General features: G+C 45.9%; 1 protein-coding gene across 1 annotated transcript in view; it reads right to left on the reverse strand.

The window, feature by feature from the left end:
- LOC147897122 (uncharacterized) overlaps positions 1-22,599 on the reverse strand; it is a 175,712-nt gene that overhangs the window by 107,929 nt on the left and 45,184 nt on the right. The window contains exon 2 of the mRNA XM_087381220.1: positions 13,559-13,708. Coding sequence (XP_087237346.1) covers positions 13,559-13,708 — 150 coding nt within the window. The remainder of the gene's footprint in view (positions 1-13,558; positions 13,709-22,599) is intronic.

Below are 22,599 nucleotides of genomic sequence, written 5' to 3' on the forward strand. Positions count from 1 at the left end.
TTCGAAACTTCCATGCTTGGAAGTTGGTCTTGTCAAGCTTTTCAGTGACAATTTGTGAAAGAGAATGAGAGGCCATTGTAGAACACTGCAAAATATTCTGTCACTGCAAAAAACACAGCTTCTGCCTCACACGCGCAAATCTGTAAAACTGACGAAAGTGGTATTTTACCACACAGTCACTTCCTAGTGACGATTTTGCATCAACAGGCAATAAGGATGATTCTGTAATTCCCAGTATCTCTGCGCACAGGCATACGATGCGATTTTCTGCGGCAACTTTTCACCGACCTGCAGAGCAGTGGTCGCACAGCAAAAACAGGGCCTTTTTCTGAGTGCCTGCGAAGAACTTGCGCCTCCAAAACGGGCCCCGAAACGGCCTCGAATCATATACTGCCCTCTCGCCACACCGCGAAGGGCGTCTCAATCTGAGACAGTGCAGCTAGATGCATACTGAGATATGTGAAGTCCACATCGCACTATGGACTATTTTATGAGACTGGGGTTCAGATACAGTTGCATGGATACATTGATGCTGATTGGGCTGGTAGTATTTTTTATAGACGATCTACCAGTGGATATGTGTTTTCTTTTGGGAGTGCTGCAGTCACTTGGAGCAGCAAGAAACAGCCTACAGTTGCCCTTCTGTCGAGCACAGAGGCTGAATACAGGGGTCCAGTAATGGATGCATGTGAGGCAGCTTGGTTGCATAAGCTACTATATGATATGCATCAGTCTACAGATGGGTCAGTTGTCATTTATTGTGACAACATGAGCAGTATACACTTGGCAAATAACCCAGTCTATCATGCTAGAACAAAGTACATTGAGGTGCATTATCACTATGTGCGGGAGAAGGTTTTACTAGGTCTTATTGATCTAGTTTATGTCAGCACAGAGGATCAGGTAGCTGACATATTCACGAAGGCATTGGGCGCAGAGAAGCTGTGCAAGTTCAGAGACCTGCTTGGTGTGCAGGAATTGGGATTGAGTTCGAGAGGGAGTGTTGAGATATCGAGCTCCACTCGTGATATGCCAGGGTGACCGTTGTGCATTTATGTCACCGACTTGTTAGCTGCAGATGCGGTTGGTACACCGCCCACGAATAATAGCTGGATGACAACTATCCTTATCTACTCTAGTTCGTGGCTCAGTTAGTATGCCACCTTAGTTAGCTGAGTTTGGTTTGAGACCCACATATAGGGTTCTTCTATTTCTTTGTACTTGAGTTCTTTTGGCTTTCACAACTAAGGAGAGGAAAACTGTTTTCAGCCTCCACCTTTGTGTGTATTCCCCCATTGTGTATGTGAGAAAGCCGCAAGTGAGGCTCCTTCCCTCTCTCCCACTATCTTCACACACCCGTCAAGGGGTGCCGTGCGTCTTGGTCTCCTGGATGAGGCTCGATGCAAGACCAGAGCCACCGTGACTCCCGTGGGACGTATCCTGGGTCTAAACAATGATGGAAGGTCCCCCAGAGTGAGTTGTGTGTCCCGTCGATGTCTCGTGTATTGTGTTGCAATCGTCGGGTCAGGGTCATTGTCACGTCTATGGCTAGAGACTGGACGATCAATGTCACTCGATGGGAAGCACTTTGTGATCCTGCTCTGAGAGGTGTCTGATTATGTGGCCAAGCCCCGTCGCCTGAGTAAGTACTCTCTGTGTTGGACCCGCTCATGAATGAAGGCCGCGAGGCATCTCTGATCTGGGTAGGCAAGGAATCTAGAAAGGAGCCCGGAGTTGTCTCTGAAGAGGCAGTGGTAGCGACCTCCGATCTCGTAGTACATTGGGCACCTGAAAATAAAATGCTCCTCCGACTCAACCTCTTGACAGTCACACAATATGCATAAGTGATGCTCCGTAGCAATCCCCTCTACTCTGCCGCTCTCTATGCGAAGGCAGTGTGATGATACCCGAAACTGTCCGATGGAGATCCGTAGTGAGTGAGGCATATGAAGCTCAGTGTACCCCGGTGGTGTGATGAATCCCTCCTCCGAAATACAAAGACAATAATCTCTGTAGAAACTCAGCTTCACTAGAAGCTCCCTCGGCTCCAACCAGGTCCTAAAGGTGTGTAGCTCCAGGAGATTCTCTCGAATGACCTGGTTGGTGTATGGCCTGATCGGGATGGTGGGTGGGAGTACCAGAGGGGCATCTAAACTGTAATGAAAAGGAGGTATCCTATCGATGTGGAACCCTAGTCTCACAAACCATCTGTGAGTCCGTGCATACCAGCATCGCTCGTCTCCCTCTGCTGCCAACCTCATGGAGGAATCGAGAGCCAACCATGGCAACCTCTGTCTCCCTGATGTGCAGTCCCCATATGATCTAACCCGGTGTAGATATGTGATGGTCTGAAAGGCTGCATCTAGCTGGAGTGGAGAAGCACCAAACTCGGCCTGAATGTTGTGGTGGTACAAATGGTGATAGGACAAAATATGTATTAAGTTTTTGAGCTCTGTAAATAGCTGTGGGTAGGCACATAGTTATACACATCTAGGGTAAAAGGTGTGGGCTTTTGGCATTTGTGGATTTTTCTTTCACAAGCATGATGGACTGATGAATAGTTTTTTGAGATAATAAAGTATGTTTTGCAGGGACTTCATGGGAAATGATGAAATGCAATGTGGTTGTACCAGACTTCCAGAGCAAGGGTGTCTAGTGTGTGGTCAAGCGAAATGTTTTTGGGGTCATGCAAGTCATGAAGAGTTTTTTTATATTTTCCTGAGTCAATGTGCAGTTGCATGTTACAGAAATTTGATATGTTATGGTGTCCATGTCAAAGGGCTTTTCATGTGTGTGTACGGGGTTGCATGGAAGCTTTAATGTGCATGCTAATGTGTGTGGGATTGTTTGACTAAAGGTCCAAAATGTGCATTTAATGTGATTCGGGGGAAATGTCTTGAGAGTGGTAAAATGTCACTGAGGAGGTGACAAATTAGGATGAGGTGGCTGGACTGATTGGGAAAGCATCCTGCTCATGCAAATGTGGCTACGTGAGGAAGAAGGGGAGCTTCTAGATAGCGACGTGGCGGCTAGGAGCTGAACGACGGGAGCTTGCTGGAAAGATCATTTGGCTGCATTTGACGAGGGGCTTCTAAAACAGTTGGTGGTGGGAACGACCAGACAGGTTGGAGAGGCTCACAATTGTTGATGGGAGGTCGTGCGTGAGCAGGAAGCTGAAACCTGTGCATGAGGACATCGTGTGTGCGACGAAGAGAGCTTTGTGAGCCAAGGAAGCTACGGTGGTGATTGTGTACGTGACGGGTGTGGGATTTCGACTGCAGGAACTTCGAGCATATGGGCTCCAGGTGCTTCGTGTTGACAAACTTTGTGGCACAGTTGGCTCTGCTAGTTGGAGTCTTGTAGCAAACTATGTGGCAGTTGCTTGAGGTGCTTCTGCCAGCTCGAGGTTCAGAGCGACGCAGAGGCTTGTGAGCGACAGAGAGTATGCACCATGCGCTTCTTGGTTTCGTGGGGAAGGCGTCGCTACTACACAGGCTGAAGGACCTTGAAGAGGCGTGAGCTCCATGAGCTCTATGAGCATGAGAGAAGTCGTGAAGGTGAAGATGAGCCACGAGCTGTAGCAAACTAGCGCGGAGAGCACTAGCTATTGCTCCTATTGGGAGCTGCTGGATTTGAGGAGGATGACTATGCGGGCAGTTTGTTTTGGAAGGAGCTATATGACTGTGATGTCATTTCTGCTAGCTGAAGGTCCTTGGACGGAGGCTGTGTGTGAGTAAGAGGGTGCTGCAATGTGCGCACGGGTTGGCTAGTTGTGGTGTGAGCACTCAGTTGCTTCAAAGCTGGAAATAGTGAGGCCTTTGGCCACAGGCGGGTGCCGGTGTTGCTGCAGAGACTTCAACTGATAGAATCTCCAGAGATGGCGGGCTGCATCATTGCTAGTGCTTGTGTTGAGAGTTGTGGTGCCATGAGCACTTGTAGAGCAAAGGTATGAGCAAAAGGTAAGCTGCCACATGGCATGGAGGAGATATCCCACATGTGAGCAAGCAAATGGATGTAAGTACCCTCACCTATAAAAGGGAGGTTCATTTGAAGTAATATCAATCAAGCACTTTGCACTATCTCAAGATTCTCTTTATGAGTCCAAGCTAATCTATCTTGGAACCTAATTGACTTGAGATACATGTCATGAGCACTCTCTTCATCATGTTTCCACATAGGTTCCATCCACCTTAGAGTGCTCCATAGATCCTGAGGCACACATGTTTTGTCATGGTATCAGAGCGTAGGTTTAGCTTTCCTAGTTTAGCTCATTAGTAGTTTACTAGGATTGCTTCCTAGATTAGTTGTAGGCATGTCTTAGGAGCTCATGTTTTTTCTCCTAGGTTACTTTTAGTTTTAGAATGAGAGAATTCCGTCCATGAGAATTTGAGATATTTCCATTCCTGGGAGAACTAGAATATTTTCTTTTTTCTTCTATGAGATATTGAGGTTCTTTTGAGTGTTCACTCAATTGGCTAAGAGAGAGATCTGAGTTCCATATTTGAGAAAGAAAGACACAAAGCATTTCTGTGAGGACTCGTGAGTTTTGAGGAAGAGAATCAATGGAGGGCTTAGGAGAAGTAAATGAGACTCTATGTGAGAGCTTATACAAAGAGCAAAAGAAAAACTAAGGCTCTATGGCCTTCCATCGACTTCAGCCGTTGCCATCTCTGAGCGCCCACGTTTTTCAGCAACACCAAGGCGAACGGGCTCCCACGCTACAACAGTCCTTAGCTTCAGCGCCAGTAACTTTCTTCACGCTACACCCTCAATAAGCTACCACCAAGAGCCTTGATTCCTCACCGCTGGCTCCAGCTCCATGCAAAGGAGCCACGCTCTGTGTAACCAGCTGCTCATGACTCCTAGCTGCTGGTGCAAGCCCAACTCCCACGGCCTAAGCTTCATCAACGACCAGTCTCTACAACAACTAAGGTATCCGCCTACAACGACCTTCTCATAACAGAGCCTACGCTCCACAGTTGGCTCCTGCTCTCCTACGTAGCAACGGCTCCAACAATTCATATGACGACAGGCTCTTGCATCATGGACGACTCCAACAATAGTCTACACCGGCTCAGCAAGCAAAGGCGACCCTCACAACCCTTTCCAGCAAAAAGGTCTCGCCGTCGCAGTCGCAGGTCTCGCCATCGCAGAGAAAGCTTCCAACTTTCTATCTTTCTTCCTAAGGTTGGACCTTAGGACACGTGGCAGCCAAAGACGAAGACACGTGGCAGATAAGCCACTAATCTACAAAGGGCCACGTGGCAAGATAAGGTGGTAATGTTAACTGTGGTTAAGTTAACTATTCAGGTCAGTTAAACCTTGGTACAGTCTAAGTAACTGTGGTTCACTAAACTGGGGTAATTGGTCACTACAGTGCCACCCAAGCACAGTCCCTTTATAAGCACAGTTTCAATTCTGCATTAGAATCCCTGTGCCACATCATCAAGGCCCCCTCTTCTTCACAAAAGCTTCAACAAGGCGTAACTTTCAATCCAAGAAGAATTTGTACATGCTCCAAAAAGGAAAAGTGATCGTCTTTTCGAGCTCTACGCGTTTGTCAGATCAGAATCATTGTATGCAATTAGACACTGCCAATATTGAATGAATTCAATTGGTAAGACCTTTGCAACAATTGGAAAAGCAAAGCATGAATGCAAACATCGATGTAAAAAGCAAGCCAAAAGCACAAGTGCATGAGATGACCATAGCAGGAAGCATGGCATCCACACATAAAGCATTAAGGCACATGGAAGAACAAAGCATCATGCATGAAGCTACACCAAGCAAAGAAGCCAACAGGATCATTATCAAGCCATGAGCAGAATGATAGGAACAACATGTATTGAAAAGCAAAAACCTTGCCAACCTTGCCTATGTTTTGTAAATCAAGCCTGACCACCTGAGAGTAGCTATGAAAGCACCCAGGGGAGGTATTGACATGTAAAAACCACACTTGACCACCTTAAGTAGCAATGTATGCACTAAGGGGAGGTGATGGATTTGTAACTCACATCTGACCACCTTGCAGTAGCCAAAGGATCATGGCACCAAGGGGAGGTGTTGAGAGTTGTGGTGCCATGAGCACTTGTAGAGCAAAGGTATGAGCAAAAGGTAAGCTGCCACATGGCATGGAGGAGATATCCCACATGTGAGCAAGCAAATGGATGTAAGTACCCTCACCTATAAAAGGGAGGTTCATTTGAAGTAATATCAATCAAGCACTTTGCACTATCTCAAGATTCTCTTTATGAGTCCAAGCTAATCTATCTTGGAACCTAATTGACTTGAGATACATGTCATGAGCACTCTCTTCATCATGTTTCCACATAGGTTCCATCCACCTTAGAGTGCTCCATAGATCCTGAGGCACACATGTTTTGTCAGCTTGATGATGATCTTGGGAAAGATACGATAAGATTAGCTTGTGGGTTGATATCTTGAAGAGTCACGAAGATAGCCTTCATGTGGGCTGTGGGTTCATAGTATTCTGAGGCTGACTATTTTCTGAGTTTTGGGGGGAAGTTCAATTCTAAGCTCGGTCTGTTTCGGGCTGTGTAGTCTTTTGTCTCTCTTTGAGTCTGTGTGATCCATGCTCAATTAGTTTTTTTTTTGGTGGGGGTTTGTCTCGGTGCCTATTACAAAGTCACATACTCTGGAATCTGGTTCATAAGCTCATCATCTACGAGCCCACATTGCAGCTGATCCCTATGAAGTCTCAGCTATTTGAAGTGGTGAAGCACATAATTCCTGGTTGTCTTTTCTTTTTTTCCTTATCAACGGTTTCCCCTGGATCATCCGTGAGAGCATGAGGATCTGCAGGCGCTCCACCCGTGTCCACTCTATCTCTGACATGTCAGGCCCTCCACAAGGGCTGCCATACATACTAGCTGGTCGGACCAAGGAGTCGAAGAGAAGAGCCTTGATCCGAGGGTCTTGGAAGTAGGAGTGGAAGCATTGTCTCTCTAGCCGACCCAGTGAGGCGTATCCCCTGCTCAGTTTGGCCTGCCATTGCTGGTCTCATCGTGAAGATGGGGCTGAAGAAGATGACCCCCAAGTAAGTGTATGAGGATATGATCTCAACTGGTGACCCACCAAAAGTAAAAGTAAACTGCTTCCGTTGCATGTTTGTTCGAAAGGTGTTAAAGATCATGACCTTGGTCTTGCCAAGGTTGACCTCCAAATCATGGGATAAACAAAAAGCCTGCAGTGCATCCAGGTGTCGGGAGCCCCTCGGGTGTGGATGACAAGAGTGCCACGTCATCTGCATAAAGAAGAATCTTGATGATGATCCCGGCAAGTGAGCAACTGGTCCCTCCGAACGCCCCCATGAAAGTCTCAAGCTCATCGATGTAGAGACCAAATAGGGTCGGTGATAAGGGACAACCCTGTTTGACCCCTATGGTACTCAAGATCTCATCTGTCCAACTTGTGCCTGTCCAAACTCGGCCTCTCATACAGTGCCATGATTGCCCAGATGATCTCCTGATCAAATCCTAGTGTCTGTAGGCGTGTGATGAGACGAGCTCGAGGTACTGTGTCAAAGGCTTTGCGAAAATCCACAAAGCAGCAATATACCCTCTCCTTCCGTGATCTGGCCTCCTCAATGTGAGTATGTGATCCATAGTCCCATGGTCTCGCCTGACCCTCTGCTCTGAGCCCTCTCATCTCTACGAGCAGGCTGACCGACGCATCCAATACAGCTAGCTGCATAGATCTTGGACATCACATGTCCAATCATGATAGTCCTGTAGTTACTTGGGTCCATGGGATCCCCTGCCTTGTGGATGGGAGTGATGGTGTTGAGTGTCCATGTGCGGGGGAAGCCAAGGCAAACAGCGTCATTAAATAGCTTTGCTAGGATCGGGGCTAACGTGTCGATCCCATATGCGATAAACTCAGTGCATAGCCCCTCGTGATCCTTAGCTCGGCCATTGTGCAGTTTCAATGTCGCGTCCTTGACTTTCTCTCTCGTGAACAACGTGCAAGTGGTGGGGCGAGGTGTGTGTATGATTTTTGGAGTGGGCTGGTATGGGACATCATAAAGATGGTGTGCATACGTGTGCCAGACTCTCGTGTCGGTGAGGGGTGATGGAGTACAAAGTGAAGATGCAAGACATGGAATGGAAAGGAAAAGCAAGACTAAGAAAGCATAATGGAAATGAAATAATGCGAGAAAGAAATGTACAACCAAGAAAAGACTTACATGATCAAGAAAGGCTTGAGGCTTGATGAATTTGACATGAGAAAGTTCAATGCCTTTATAGGATAGGCACACACACTCTAAGTGTCAAATGTATATGGGATAAGTCCCATAGTGACATGTGGCACTCTAGGATATAAAGTAGTATAGTACTACTCTAGAACACACTAAAAGTCACTCAAATTGACTACAGTTCCTAACACCCCCCCATGGAGGAAAGGTGAGGGACTACTGGAATGGAACCAAGAACAAAACATGACAATGACGGTTGTCCTCCATATGACCGAGCTTGTTGCAGTAAGTGCACTTGAATGGCTTGAATGTCTTTTCTCGTGCTAGTGGAGTCGATGGCCTAGGTCTCCATTTGCTGCTGAAGGCAAGAGCCTATGTAGTATCCGCCGATGAGTAGGATGGAGATTCTTTGTTGCAGTGATCCTTTTCAAGCATAAGATGGTATACCTCTCTACAGCCGGTAGGGAATGACATCATGGTAGCAGTCGGCAATGATGCAAAATGTCCAGCAAAAGGAAAAGATACGATTGCTCTCAAGTCAGATGGAGTTGTAAAACAATGGTCCGATGTTCTTTATTTGCCAAATATCAAGAGGAACTTGTTGTCCGTGTCTGTGATCACGGATCGGGACCTCAAAGTTCAATTCGATAAAAATGGTGCATATATCCTGGATCTTCAAGGAAAGGTCATCGGTAAAGGTACATGGCGCAACGCATCTCGTTTCTGTGTCTGTAGGAAGGCGACCCATTGTAGCTTGCTATGGGCCGAATTTACAAGAGTTATATAAATTGCATGCAATATGTAGTAAAACAAATAGAACAATACATTAAATGAGAAGAAGTAGACTTACCACGGTTGCCTCGAATGCCAACGGTCTGCCTACACAAAGTCCGAAGTACCTATGGAGTCCAACCGTCTCCTCGTAGCCCTCCTCTGACTCGAACAGTTCGGGATGGTCCCTGTACTGCTTCTTGAAAAAATTCAAGTCAGCTTTGTCTTCCCAGCTGGGTTTAGCCTTCCCCTTTGCGATGGAAGTACACAAGGTTGACCTACGATGCTTCAAGAGGACCTCCATGCACTCTTTCATGTAATCCGAATTGAACTTCCAATTTAGAGGGTTAGGATATTGTCTTTTCAATTCATCGATGACTGCCTGCTTCTTTCCCTCATCTTGGTACTGCCAGTCAGTAGCTATGCCGCTCCTGAAGTGGTGGCTTATCAACCACCTCATGGTGGCCATCACTGCTGAGCCCTTTTTATTTTCTATTATCTCTCCAACAACCGTGATTTCATAGGATAGGTCCTCGACCGGGTAATGAGGACTCATGGTAGTGGCAGAGTCAGAGTGAGTGGTGTTACTACGAGTGCTTACGGAGCGAGGAGTAGCAGTGGGAGTAGGAGAGGGCAAGGGACCTGACTGGTACTGGGTCTCAAGACCAAGTGGAGACCTGTAGGGATGTGAGTGTGCTGACTCATCTACATCTCCTGAGTCAGCACCATATCTTCAAATGTAGTCGATGCAATGCGAAGTACTTCAAGGACATTCTCAAAGCAAGAAATCCCTTCCATACTTGTCATGAGGATAGCCATTTTGTCCTCGTCATCCGGGCAACACTTCAAGTTAGAGAGTTGTTGAACTAAGATTAAAATTTTGCTATATGTGCACTCAAGGTATCAGACTCTTCCATTTTCAACTTATAAAATTGCATTTTCAGAAAAACCTTAGAGTTGGTGATCTTGTTACCAAATACATTCTCGAGGCGTGCCCAAATCTCCTTAGCCTTGGACTTGAAGTCCATGTGATGAATCCATGAATCATCTAGGCAAAGCCTGATGATTGCGATGACCCTCAAATTGTGTTTCTTCCAAATCTTGTGTGTTTGAGGCTCCGTTGATGCCTCAAGTGCTTCATCATCTTCAATGGCATCCCAAACATTGTCCTTCATGAGAAGGAGTTGCAGTTTTGTTGGCCATGTGGGGAATCCATCCCCCTTGAATTTGTCCACAAGGACAGAGTTGGTGGAAATCAAACCCATAAAGCTGGCAGCTAGGAGAGAGAAGAGTGATGGATAGAATGGAGGGCACAAGTGAGCTGAGGGAGAAATGGCGGGTTGAGGAAGAAATGGCGGGCACAAGCGAGCTGAGGAAGAAATGGTGGGCACAATGGAGATGTAGGAGAGAAAGAAATGGCGGGCACAATGGAGCTGTAGAAGGCGGACAGAACAGCAGCAGGTAGAGAAGAGGAGCGGGTGTACAGGCAGGCTGTACGGGCAGTCAACAGTCCTGTTGTATGGCGCAACAGTCCGTGCTGTTGTACGGCTATCTGTACAGCTGGTACGGGTAGAGAAGTGGACAGAGAAGTGGGCAGAATAGCGGGCTTGTTGCTTGCTGCGAGCTGGGCACTAGGCCGAGAGAATGGCACCTATGAGCAGAGCATGGGGCTGCCACGAATCATTGCAGCTAATGAACCATTGGAGTTGAGCTGCCACACGCCATTGGAGCTGCCACAAGCCATGAGTTGAGTTTCCATTGTTGGTGAGGCTCACGGTGGAGAGAGTAGAGCTCAAGATGGAATTGGAGAAGGCATTTCTCCAAGGGGAATGAGGGAGAGAGGCTTCAATGTCCTCAATCTCTTACCTCAACCTCTTGGAAGATAGCCTAGCTCTGATACCATATGAAGATGCAAGACATGGAATGGAAAGGAAAAGCAAGACTAGGAAAGCATAATGGAAATGAAATAATGTGAGAAATAAATGTACAACCAAGCAAAGTATTTACATGATCAAGAAAGGCTTGAGGCTTGATGAATTTGACATGAGAAAGTACGATGCCTTTATAGGATAGGCACACACACTCTTAAGTGTCAAATGTATATGGGATAAGTCCCATAGTGACATGTGGCACTCTAGGATATAAAGTAGTATAGTACTACTCTAGAACATACTAAAAGTCACTCAAATTGACTCCATTTCCTAACACAAAGCTGCAAATTCAGCCACTACGGAGTTAATGTGGTTAAGGAAGCTTTTGCATGACTTGCATCATGCACAGGATGGCGAAGCAAACTCTATCTTCTGTGACAGTCACAGATGCATTGCCGTAGCCAACTATCCTGTCTTTCATGCTTGCATGAAACACATTGAAAATCATTATCATTATGTACGGGATTGTATTTCTGATAGCTTCAATAATCTCATCTATTGTCCATCTGAGGACAATGTGGCGGATATCTTCACCAAAGCCCTGTCAGCAGATCTTCTCTTACGACATCGACATGGCTTGGGGATCAGAGACATTCTCACAATGTCAAGGGGGGTTGTGAAGTGATTCACAATGACATTGTTTTCTTGTACTCCCATAGGTTAGATATCCATTTGGATGAATTTGTGCAACCATGGTAATTTAGGTACTGTAGGGTAAACCTGAGACGTTTCCAGGGTACTTTCAGCCATATCTTTGAGGGGGGATTTGTAAGACATTACAAAGATATGGTGTTGTAGGCATAAAGTCAACCCTATGGTTGACCAGTAGTACTTGGATACTATATATACCAAGTACTTGTATTGTTTCATTTGAACATTTCTATTGGAGCTTTCTTGTGTGTGCACTCTTGCTCACTTGTGTTCACAACAACTTGTCTCCACTTTGTTCCTACACGAACATCCTTAAGTTGTGGGTTGAGGCTGGTGGTACATAAAGCTGCAAGCATCCAATCTCCAACTTGTAACCTAGAAGAATGAGATTCATAGATGTTTATGAGAGTGTAGTAGAGCTCTCAAACTCTATGTCCTTCTTGAATTGTTAACTCATCTTTTGAAAAAGTGATCGTTCCTGCAGCCGGTGGAAGCGGTCGAGGATTGTTGAATGGGAGTCCATTCGTCACAACCGAGGATGAAAAGTCTGATTCAAACACCAAGAAGCTCCGTCCGACAAACCCCTATTGCTACTACAAAGGGGAGGCGAGGATCATTTGAAAGGGGATCGCTAGACTTTTGAGCTTTTCTAAATAATCCTCGTCTCCCCTTTATGCATTCTCCTTTCTTCATGACCTAGGGCTCGGTAACATGGATCTCTCTTTCGGGGCCTCGAGTATTTTACAAGAGACATGACTCTTCTCAAGATCTTTCAATATTTGAATGGTTTCTAAGTGCACCCAGTCCACACATTGACTAGTATTTGGACAAACATGGTACACACCTACTAGTATTTGGACAAACATGGTACACACCTTGACAGCCATTTGGGGGACTATGCATGGACCTTCACGAGCAGCCTCTAGTCTGAGGAATGTTTTCTTGAGGGAGTGGAGTGGCTCCCCTTTCTTCTCAGAAACCCCCACAGGGTTGAGGTGGCATATCAGGCTCGACCTTGGTTATTTTCAAGCTCTTCTACTACAAAAGCTTGATTTTATATTTTGTTCTTTCATGGATGGCATGATGTACTTCTCCCTTGAGCCTTGCTCTTGGAGTTTCATTCACACTTAATAGAAGTATCTTTTTTTTGGGGGGGGGAAACCAATAAGATAGTTTGAACTCCTAAACTTTCTTCTATTTGAGAAACGAACTTTGAGTTTTTTTTTCCATAAAAAAGACTTCTATCAAACTTTGAGATTCCATCCTCAATAGCTTTAAAAAGGCAAGAATCTATTGAAGAGGACAATCTAAATTTCATACTTGATGTGCTAGCTCAGGATCCCATGGATAAGAAAGAATGAAGGAGGTAAAACCAAAAAAACATACAAAAAGATCACAATTTCGAGCCAACAATGGCAATTGTCTTGCATTACATCAAGTCAGGAAGTAGGGGAGTGGGATTTGCAGCAAATCACCGAAACATGGTCAAAGAAGTGGAGTCGTCCCATGACAAATTTGAAGCAAAAGAAACAGTTCAACATGTGCCTGAATTACAAGGTGTCCTCTTGGTAGTAGCACAACTCGGGAAATGCACGAAAAGCAAGAGAAATAGAAACAAGGAGAGGCAAACTAACACCCATATTTGTAGGAACTTGGGCAGCCTTTCCCCCATTGTTATGAGTGTTGGGTGTAAGAGAGCGATATGAAGCCAATGTTTATAGGAATTCGGGCAAAGAAAGGGGAGGAAACCCCTAGGTATTGAGGGATCCCAGCACGTATAAGTTTAGTGTGTGAGAGAGCAAGATGAAATGAAGCATGAACTGAAAACTCCCATTGTAACATAAGAAATGCCTTCAACATATGACCTCTTAAAAAACTAATGTTTGTAACTTCTGTACAAATCTTGGTAAAAATCGATGCATTTCAGAATAAATTCAATTTTTAGTATGTGTATTTGCTCCTAATGTTTGCTGGATTCCAGAGGACTGACCTTAACATATTTCAGGCTGTAGTTGATGAGAGCTTGTGTTTTGTGTAATTTTATACCGAATGGGTTCTGAAAATATAAGGTATCTCCATTTTCCCTTGTAAGATCCTTAGCACTGTCAATGACAAATATTGCATCCTCAGGTCCTACTCCCTAAGACATAGTGAATGAAATTTTGTGAGAAATGTATTTTTGTTTGTTTGAAGCATGGATTTAAATGACTTTTGAAAACCACTTCATCAAAGTTTCTTAAAACTTTAATCAGAGTTACTAGTTCACACCACAATCCTTATGGGTTGTGGTGTGACATAGAAGATCATACTCACCCAACTCCCATGTCCCAACTAATATATGATAAAATTAATACTTTCACTTGGTCATAAAACATGATATTTCATTTAAAAATCCTAGCCTCTAGCCCATTGATAAAGAAGTAATCGAGGGAGATCATTTTTTTCTCCATAAAAAAGACATCTATTAAGTATGAACAAAACCGGTCCATAGATGCATGCACAGCTCTGAAGGGTGAGGTAGGAACTTCAGCCAGAGATAAAGCACAAGAAGAGTAATGTCTCTCATAGAAGACCTGGCGATCTGAATAGAGAGAGCGAAGCAACGGAACCCCAAGTCATGAAGAAGGGGCAACGAATAAAGCACTAGAAATCCTGGCGTATCTGCAATCCCGTAGGCAAATGCTGAGCTTACTCCATAGCAGAAAGGCAACGAGGACAAGTTGGTCGGTCCCGAACTTGGATCTCCATAGGTTCATTGCGCCGGTGACTGGAAAGCCAAAAGAATAGAGTGATCTTTCTATTTTTGCCGGATTTACAGAGTCTCCTCCAAAAGGCCTTCTGTACATTAGAAGAAATCTCATAACTCTCCCAATGGGGTGCTCTAGAGAGCCTCCAACCTCTACAGTGTTAGAATATGAAGTCAAGATGAGTCAGTTTGGTGTGTTCTAGTGTGAGTTCTAGTCTAATGTGTCCTATGGATGCCACGTGTCACATTGGGAGTTATCCCATATGCATTGGTGTTCATATGTGTGTGTATGCTATATATAAGAGCTGTACTTGTCTATTGTGAAAACAATCAATAATCAAGCCTACAAGCTCTTTGGTCTACATGTGAATACTTTTGTTTGTTTGTTGATTAGTCATTTGATTTCCTTTTTTTTTTAAAACAGAAAATTACTTCATTAAGTATGAATGAAAACTGCGAGAGCAAGCTCAAATGTGGGAGTACATCATGCTATGCATGAGGGAAAAAAACAGCTCAAAAGGAGCTAATAAAAAACCAAGGCGGAGGCTGAAAACGCCACCTCAACCCTGAGGAAGACTTAGAGAAGAAAGGGGATCCTCTCCAAACTTTGAAAAAAATAACTCTCCTAGCAGTGGTGGCTGCTCTGGAGAATCCCTCCATGCTCGCCCAGATGGCCATCAGATACTATGTCGATCCAAATACTAGCCATAGCCTGGGAAGGGTGAACTTGGATATCCTCCATCGTGTCTATACATCTGGCTCTCCAAATATGCCAAGCTGCAATGCTAGCCAGAATCTCCCAAGATGTGTCTACTGAGGCATGAGTAGCTCTAAAAGGAGTGAAGGAAATATACTAGAGGAAACAAGACTCCACTGAGTGTCGCCGTACAATGAGAGCTGGATCTGGATCATGTCCATCGAAAAGCACCTGAGGGCCAGTAAGAGATAACCATGCTCCTGAACCCGAGGTCATATAGAAAGGTGTTGTATGAAAGATACTGAAAATCCTAGCAACACCTTTCCAGATTGTCCTCACCTGTCTGCAGTCCCAAAGGCAATGCTGTACTGACTCAACTGCAATGTGGTAACGAGGACAAGTAGGGTCAGCAGCCCCGAACCTGGATCTCCACAGGTTCACTACAATCCCTCCATGAATAGAAAGCCAAAAGAAAAGAGTGATCTTTCTATTCCTGAGGGATTCCCAGAGCCTACACCAAAAGTTTTTCCACACCACTGCGGAAATTTGAAAACTATCCGAATGAGGGGCTTTGGAGAGCCTCCAACCTCTATTGCTGAGCTGAAATCTCCAGGCATTTCTGACTGTATAGAGAAATAAGGGTAAGCTCTTCTCTTAGTGTCCCTCATCAATCCATTCCCACTCCCCGGGGTCCCACTGTAAGAACCTAATAGGGGAACCACCATATAACCAAAGTCTCCAAGATCCCAGCACAAGGAGAAGAGGATCTGGGTCAAGATACCCCTGTGAGTCCTTGCCCCACTCCATGAAACCTGCAATCCTGATAGGCTGAAAGGCAACCTCCAAAAGAATATCATCAGAAGATCTGGTAAGTCTGCTTCCCGAGTGAACATCCCGAGTGAACATCAAAGACTAGGGTATCCTCATGTGCATCCTGTAGGGCAATAATCTGTAACCGAATGCCCGCCGTCCCTGAGAACTCTCCCCACCAAGTGGACTCTGTGATCGGCATGTCATCTATGTCAATCCACTCTGCCGGAATGGCTGCCTCTATCTGCTATATCCTGACTGCACTCCCTCCTCTGAGGTGGCCAACTGTTAAAAGTTTCTGATTCTCTGGACGTCTCCTAAAGGCCTGCCAAGCGCCTACTATAGAAGCAGGTCCCCTCTCCCATCTAGACCACTACATATAGTGTGACACTCCAAGTGGCCTACCTTGGTCATCCAAAATCGAGTCATTCCGCCTGTGAATTTCATCCACGAGAGGTGGGTAGAACTCTGCGAAGAGTGTTTTTGAAGCTGCCCCAAGCTTTCAGAATAGCAGCCATGAGAGGGGAAGGGGGAGATTTGAGATGGTCTGAAGTCATGCTGTCCATCCAATCTCCCCAATGAGATGGAGTGCAAGAATGAATGCTGTGTGAGAAGAAATCTTTCCAGGGCTCCTGTCCAGGCATTAATCCATGTACTACGAACTTGCAGAGCAAGGCCATACACTACAAGTTCGGGTTCAATAATATTGAGACCTCCTTCTCCTGTGGGGAGAATGAGGGTCTCCCAAGCCACCCTGGCTACAACATCTGAGGTGCCATCTAAACCGCTTCATAGGAAGTTCTTGATATGTCTCATGAGCTGAGCGATACAACCTCTAGACCTGCACCAACAAGAGCAAACAAACCAGGCAGTGGCCAATAATACTTGGTTCACAACCACAACTCTGGATGCAAGGTTAAGTCTGGCTGAACTCCAAAAGATGAGTTTCCTCCTGATACTCTCCAACACGGGAGCAAACAGTTGTGCTGGAGGGATGCCCACCCCAACCTGGCATCCCAGATATCTGACGGAAATGCCCCTCTGAAACCAAGTGAACCCCATGTCATTCCCCCAGTATGGAGTGTCCTCATCACTGATCCAAAAGCCATTGGATTTGTTCCAATTAATGTGTGCACTTGCCACAATGCAAAACAAATCCAACACCGTCCTGAACGAAGTCAGTGTTGTCTGTGGAGTGGCATTTAAAAAAACAGCCATATGTGCCAACTCAATGTCTAAGAGCTCATCCTCCTGTCTCAAAGGAAGCCTGAGCCTTCCTACAATACCAGCTTGAGCTCTAATGTAATAGCTCATAGCTTCAGCCACAAATAAGAACAGAGGGGGCTAAAGGGCATCCCTGGCGGATTGATCTAGTAATTTCAAACCTGCTGTCCCCCCTGACTCCACCAATAAGAACTTGGCTGTGGATTGATCTATAGAGGGCTGACACCCCTCAGATCCATGCATCTGAGAAACCAAAGTGAGAAAGTGTGCCCTCCAGAAAGCCCCAGTCTACCCTGTCATAAGCTTTCCCAAAGTCCAAGAGTAGAATGGCCAGTAGCCTGTGGCCATCATGCATGGCCCAATCAAACAGCTCGCAAAATTAGAAGATGTTGTCAAAGATGCTCCTGCCCTGCATAAAGGTTGTCTGTGTATCATGGATAAGATCTGGAAGAAAGGGCTGCAGACGAAGGCTAATAGCTTTAGCTAAGATTTAATACAAAGTACCCAGCAAGCTAATCGGTCAAAACTGAGACACTAAATTCCTGCAAACCCCTTTCGGAATCAAATGAATGAGGCCCTCTGTAAGCGAGTCTGGCATCTCACCCAAGTTCCAAACACCCTGCAGGGCTAAAGTAATTTGATCCCCAATTTGATCCCAAAAAGAAATAAAAAATAATAGGGTAAGTCCATCTGAACTAAGGCAGAGAGAGAAGTCCTGAACTCTAAGTTGGTGAAGGGTGCATCTAGTAAGACAATCATATCCCCAGTCACCAACCCAAGAAAGTGCTGCCAAATAACCACTCTAGCATCATCTGTGGCCTGAGTGTTAGGATCTGCTATAAGAAGGGAGGCATAGAAATCGGTGGCAACCTATAAGACGGCATCAGGATGTGTCTGAAGAACTCCGCCTGAGTCAACAAGCTGTGAGACGATCTCCCTACTATGTCTGGGGCCAAGAGTAGAGAAGAACTGCTTGTTGACCCTACCTCCCGTCTGAGGCCAAAATGACTCTCTGGCATGAAAGGCATACTCTACTCTCTGATCTAAAAGTGACTGCTGTTGGGCCCTTGCTGTAGCAAGGCGCTCCTGAATCCAAGCATTTGTAGGCCTCTTCTACTCCTCCCTCTGGAGGGAAGCCAAGTGCTGACGGATACCCATCTCATGCCTCAAGATCTCACCCCTCCTGATACGAGCAACTGAAAGATAAAAGTCGCTACTGCGGCTAACTTTGACGAAGAAAGCTGCCCATCATGCATATGAGATACCCAAGTTCTCAACATTGTCTCTGTAAGGCCCTCCTCTACATAAAAGGCATCTGGAATCCTAATACTGGCAGAGCGGCCCCTCACATGAGGATCTGAAACCATAAGAATCACTAGAAAATGATCCAAAGTGGATACCCCAACAGTACCATCTCTATCAAAAGCCCAATCATCTACATAAAATCTATCAATCCATGCATGGATAGGCATCTACAATCTCCTGCTCGAACAAGAAAACAGGAGAGAATGTGGCTGAGTGTGAAAAGCATCATCATGCCAAGCATCGGTGCCACTGTACTGAAAAAGGAAGGCATCCCAAGCTGCTCTCTCTAAGGGGTGGATACCACCTTCCCTACCACCCCTTTTGTCTGAGGGCATTTCAACCATGTTGAAATCGCCCCCTATAATCCAAGCCTGTGCAATGTGTGACCAAGAGAGCAGTTCCTTCCACTGAGCTCTGAAAGGGACCATGATCTCATGTCCAATCACCAAGGGGAGTATAGAAGAAGAAATAGACATGCAAGTACCTCCCCTAGTGCCCAAGGCGGGTAACCAAAAAGTATGGCCTAAGAGTAGCTTACCCGAATCCCTGACATCCAATTTGTGTTCTTGGATCATAAGAATATCAATGGGTCCCCCAGTGACACCTGGATGAAGTTGGTTACGAATCAGCTGCTGCCTACGGTGGTGGTGGTGAGGTACACCCCGAGGCATTGAATGTTCCAACTGACAATCCTCATCTGCGAGAGGAAGAGGTCGGATGGAAGATCATACCCGACCTGGTAGCGGAGAAATCCCTCTCCTTCGAAAATTTCCTCCTATCAAGAAGGGAAGTCAACTGGGGATAGCACACCCACACCTGCTGAGGGGGAAACTCTGTTCCCATGGATGTCTGAAAGATGTGCTCCCCGAGCGTAGAGGGTACAAACTCCTCCTCTGTCTCAGGCAAGCTTGCCAGAATTGAAAATGAATTCCTGCAAAGTACCTCTGGCTCAGGAGTGCGAAGGAGCCATGTGGAACCAATGACCCCCTTACCTTTGTTAGGTGTAGATAGAAGTGCAAGAGAAGGGGGGGGGTGCTGCACGACCTCAGCAGCATGTTGCATGACCTCGGCCACGACTTTGGCGTTGTTCTCAAGTAAGGCACGGGTCTCTGCCATAAGGAACTCCCTAGGTGAGTGCTCCTGCACATGAGCACTTGAAGGAGCAAGAGTAGTCTCATCTGCACAAGGAACCAGGATAGGAATGTCTCTTGCCTGAAGTGACGGGTCGGCGGTGGTAGCCTTAGGTGGAACTGGCTCCCCAACTGTGACAGGCACCCAACAGGGGGCAACAAAAACATGTTGTGCTAACTGTCTTGCCCGCGCTGAAGAAGTACTAGGATGAGAGGCTGACGGTCTTGGTTGTGAGGTCGAAGGTCTATCAGCGCGGGAAGAGGTAGGAGCTGGTCATGAGGAAGGTCTAGGTCGGTTGGAGCTATGAGACGTACCCGTGGATCTTTTAGGTCTTTTCTTCTTCTTTTCCTTGGGCAATCTCTGGCAAAGTGCCCAAGGGTCCTGCAAATCCTACACTGATCCTGTCTCCCTGCTGCAATCTTGATTCTTTGTCTGAAGAAGGAGCCATTTGGACACTGAAGCATATAATGTGGTCATCTAAGATGTTAGGGTTAGAGACAATGACCCTAACACCCGGTACCCCATCCAACCTGATTGCCTCCACTGCTCAGGAAGGCATCCCAGGGAGAGGGGGGATCTCACTAACCATCCCAAGGTGGCTCCAATGGAATGCAAAAGTTGATGGTACACCTGAGAAAGGCCAGGAAATCTGATAAAGAATGACGTTGTCTGGCTATCCTCCTTGACAGGATCAAACCCCAAGAAGAAAAGGGTCAAAAAAATCATCTTGGAGCTCAATGCTAATGGGCTAGCCTGAAGCAATGTACTTGCTACCTCCGAGGAATAAAAAACAACCTAGAAGAATCCTCGCCCAGCAGACGAACATCTGTGAGGTGCCCTGAGAGGTCTCTAGGTAGATCGGAGAGCTTCTAGTCCCTAGCCTGTAATCTGGAAGGGTGGGGCCCATGGATGCAAGCAAAGAGTGAGGTTGAACTCTCTTGCTCTGCGTCTTTTTTAAGTTGCTGCTGCAGCTCGTCTTTTGAAAAAATCATTTTTTTTGCGGTCGGTGGAAGTGGACGGAGATTGGCACTGAAGGCAGGCGCAGAGCCATCGCCAAAATCGAGGTGGGTAAGGCCGACTCAAACACTTGAGATCCTTCTGCACTAAGTTGCCCGGGAAGGAAGGAGAAGGAGAATGAGAGAGAGGGCTGCTTGGAAGGGAGGTAGTCAATAGAGCGAGCGAGAAAAAGCGAGCAACAATTAGTTGAAGTGGTTGGAAAATCAAGCAAGCAAAGAAAGAACCTAAGTTTTTTATAAAATAATTATATATATATATATATATACCTTTGTAAGACTAGAATAAGTCCAATCATACAAATTTAAATTTTTTGTTGTTCGAAAGATCAAAAATCTACACAGAAAATAATTGCTTGAAGTACAAAGTATTCAAAAAGGTGGTTATGTGTTACAAAATTTATATTTTGATACACACAATTTTTTTAGATGGTGCAAAAAGGCATGATATTCATTTAAATCATGCCTTGTCATTTGATTTGATATGTAACATTATGCCATTTATATTTGACAATCAAAAGATGCATGGATGTTAAAAACTCATCTTTTAGGCTAAGACAATCAAATGTTGACATCTTGCCAAAATATAGGGATGTGAAAATGTCCTCTTTTGGGCCAAAACAGGGAGCGCATTAACTAACATGACCCTGTTTAGACTTGTAAATCAAAAGATACAGGGATGTGAAAATATCCTCTTTTAGGCTAAAACATGGAGCGCGTTAACTGATTGGATATGTAACATGACCCCATTTAGACTTGTAAATCAAAAGATACAGGGATGTGAAAATGTCCTCTTTTGGGCCAAAACAAGGAGCGCGTTAAAGAGGACATTTTCACATCCATGTATCTTTTGATTTACAAGTCTAAACGGGGTCATGTTACCTATCCAATCAAATGGCAAGGCATACTTTAGATGATTATCATGTCTTTGTGCACCATCTAGTAAAATTTAATGCACCAAAATATAAATTTGTGGTCAATTTGTTGCATTGGTAAGATTAGTGGGAGGTAAGAATAAATCATTAGGGAAGGATATTTTTGTAGTAACAAAGAAACATGGGTTTTATTCCAAGAGTGAACAGAGTTAAAAAAGCTAAGCATTTACATATGCATGGAATCTAGACTAATCCATGCAAGGAGTCCTTGGAAACACCCCACTTGTGTAGAAGGTTGCATTAATGATCTCAATTACTCTAGTGGAAAGAGAGAACTTGATTGCAGTAGGGTTTGTCTTCGATACAAACAATGACTTGGAAATTAAACATACAAACTCTCTCATGGATGATGTGAAATTTTATATGCATGTTTAACCTTCTAGCATTGAGGGAACATATGGACTTTTGAATAAGTTATTATTTTTTGCTACGAAAATGGGGGATTTATAAATCTTTTATTGTTTTTTATCGCTCGCTTTTTTTGGCTCGCTCGCTTTTTGGTAATCCTCCCTGGAAGGAGGAGGCCCGGGAGCAGGAGACGGAGAGGAAGGAGGGAGAAGGTGGCTGAGGGGCTGCCAAGGAGGAGAAGGCAGCTAGGAGGAGGAGACGGAGAGGAGGGAGGTGAAGGGAGAGGAAGCGGAGAGGGGGTAGGTGGAGAGGGGGTAGGGGGAGAAGAGGTGAGAAGAGGTAGGAAGGAGAGGGGGGGGAGGAGGAGGCAGGGAGGAGAGAGGAGGGAGGCGGGTAGAGGGGGGAGAGGAGGCAAGGAGGGAGAGGCCGGAAAGGGGAGGCAGGGAAGGGGGAGGCAGGGAAGGGGGAGGGAGGAAGGCAGGTAGAGGGGGAGAGGAGGTGGGGAGGAAGAGGGGGAGGCGGGAAAGGGGGAGGTGGGGAGGGAGAGGCCGGGAGAGGGAGGCGGGGAAGGGTGAGGCGGCGCGGGGAGAGAGGGGGGGAGGTGGCGAGGGGAGAGAGAGGGGGAGGCAGGGAGGGAGAGGCCGGAAGGGGGAGGCGGGGAAGGGAGGAAGGGGGAGGCGAAGAAGGGGCTGAGGGGAGGGCTGAGAGAAGGAGGGGCTGCAGCGGGGGGGCTGAGAGAGGGAGGGGAGGGCTGAGGGGGAGGGGCTGAAGGGAGAGGGAAGCTAGAGGGGGAGGAGCAGCAGCAGCCGTTGCACTTTGCTT

The sequence above is a fragment of the Dipteris shenzhenensis genome, chromosome 11 (genome assembly GCF_047967505.1).
Source record: "Dipteris shenzhenensis isolate YYH24624 ecotype China chromosome 11, Dip_SZ_1.0, whole genome shotgun sequence".
In the NCBI taxonomy this organism is placed as follows: Eukaryota; Viridiplantae; Streptophyta; class Polypodiopsida; order Gleicheniales; family Dipteridaceae; genus Dipteris; species Dipteris shenzhenensis.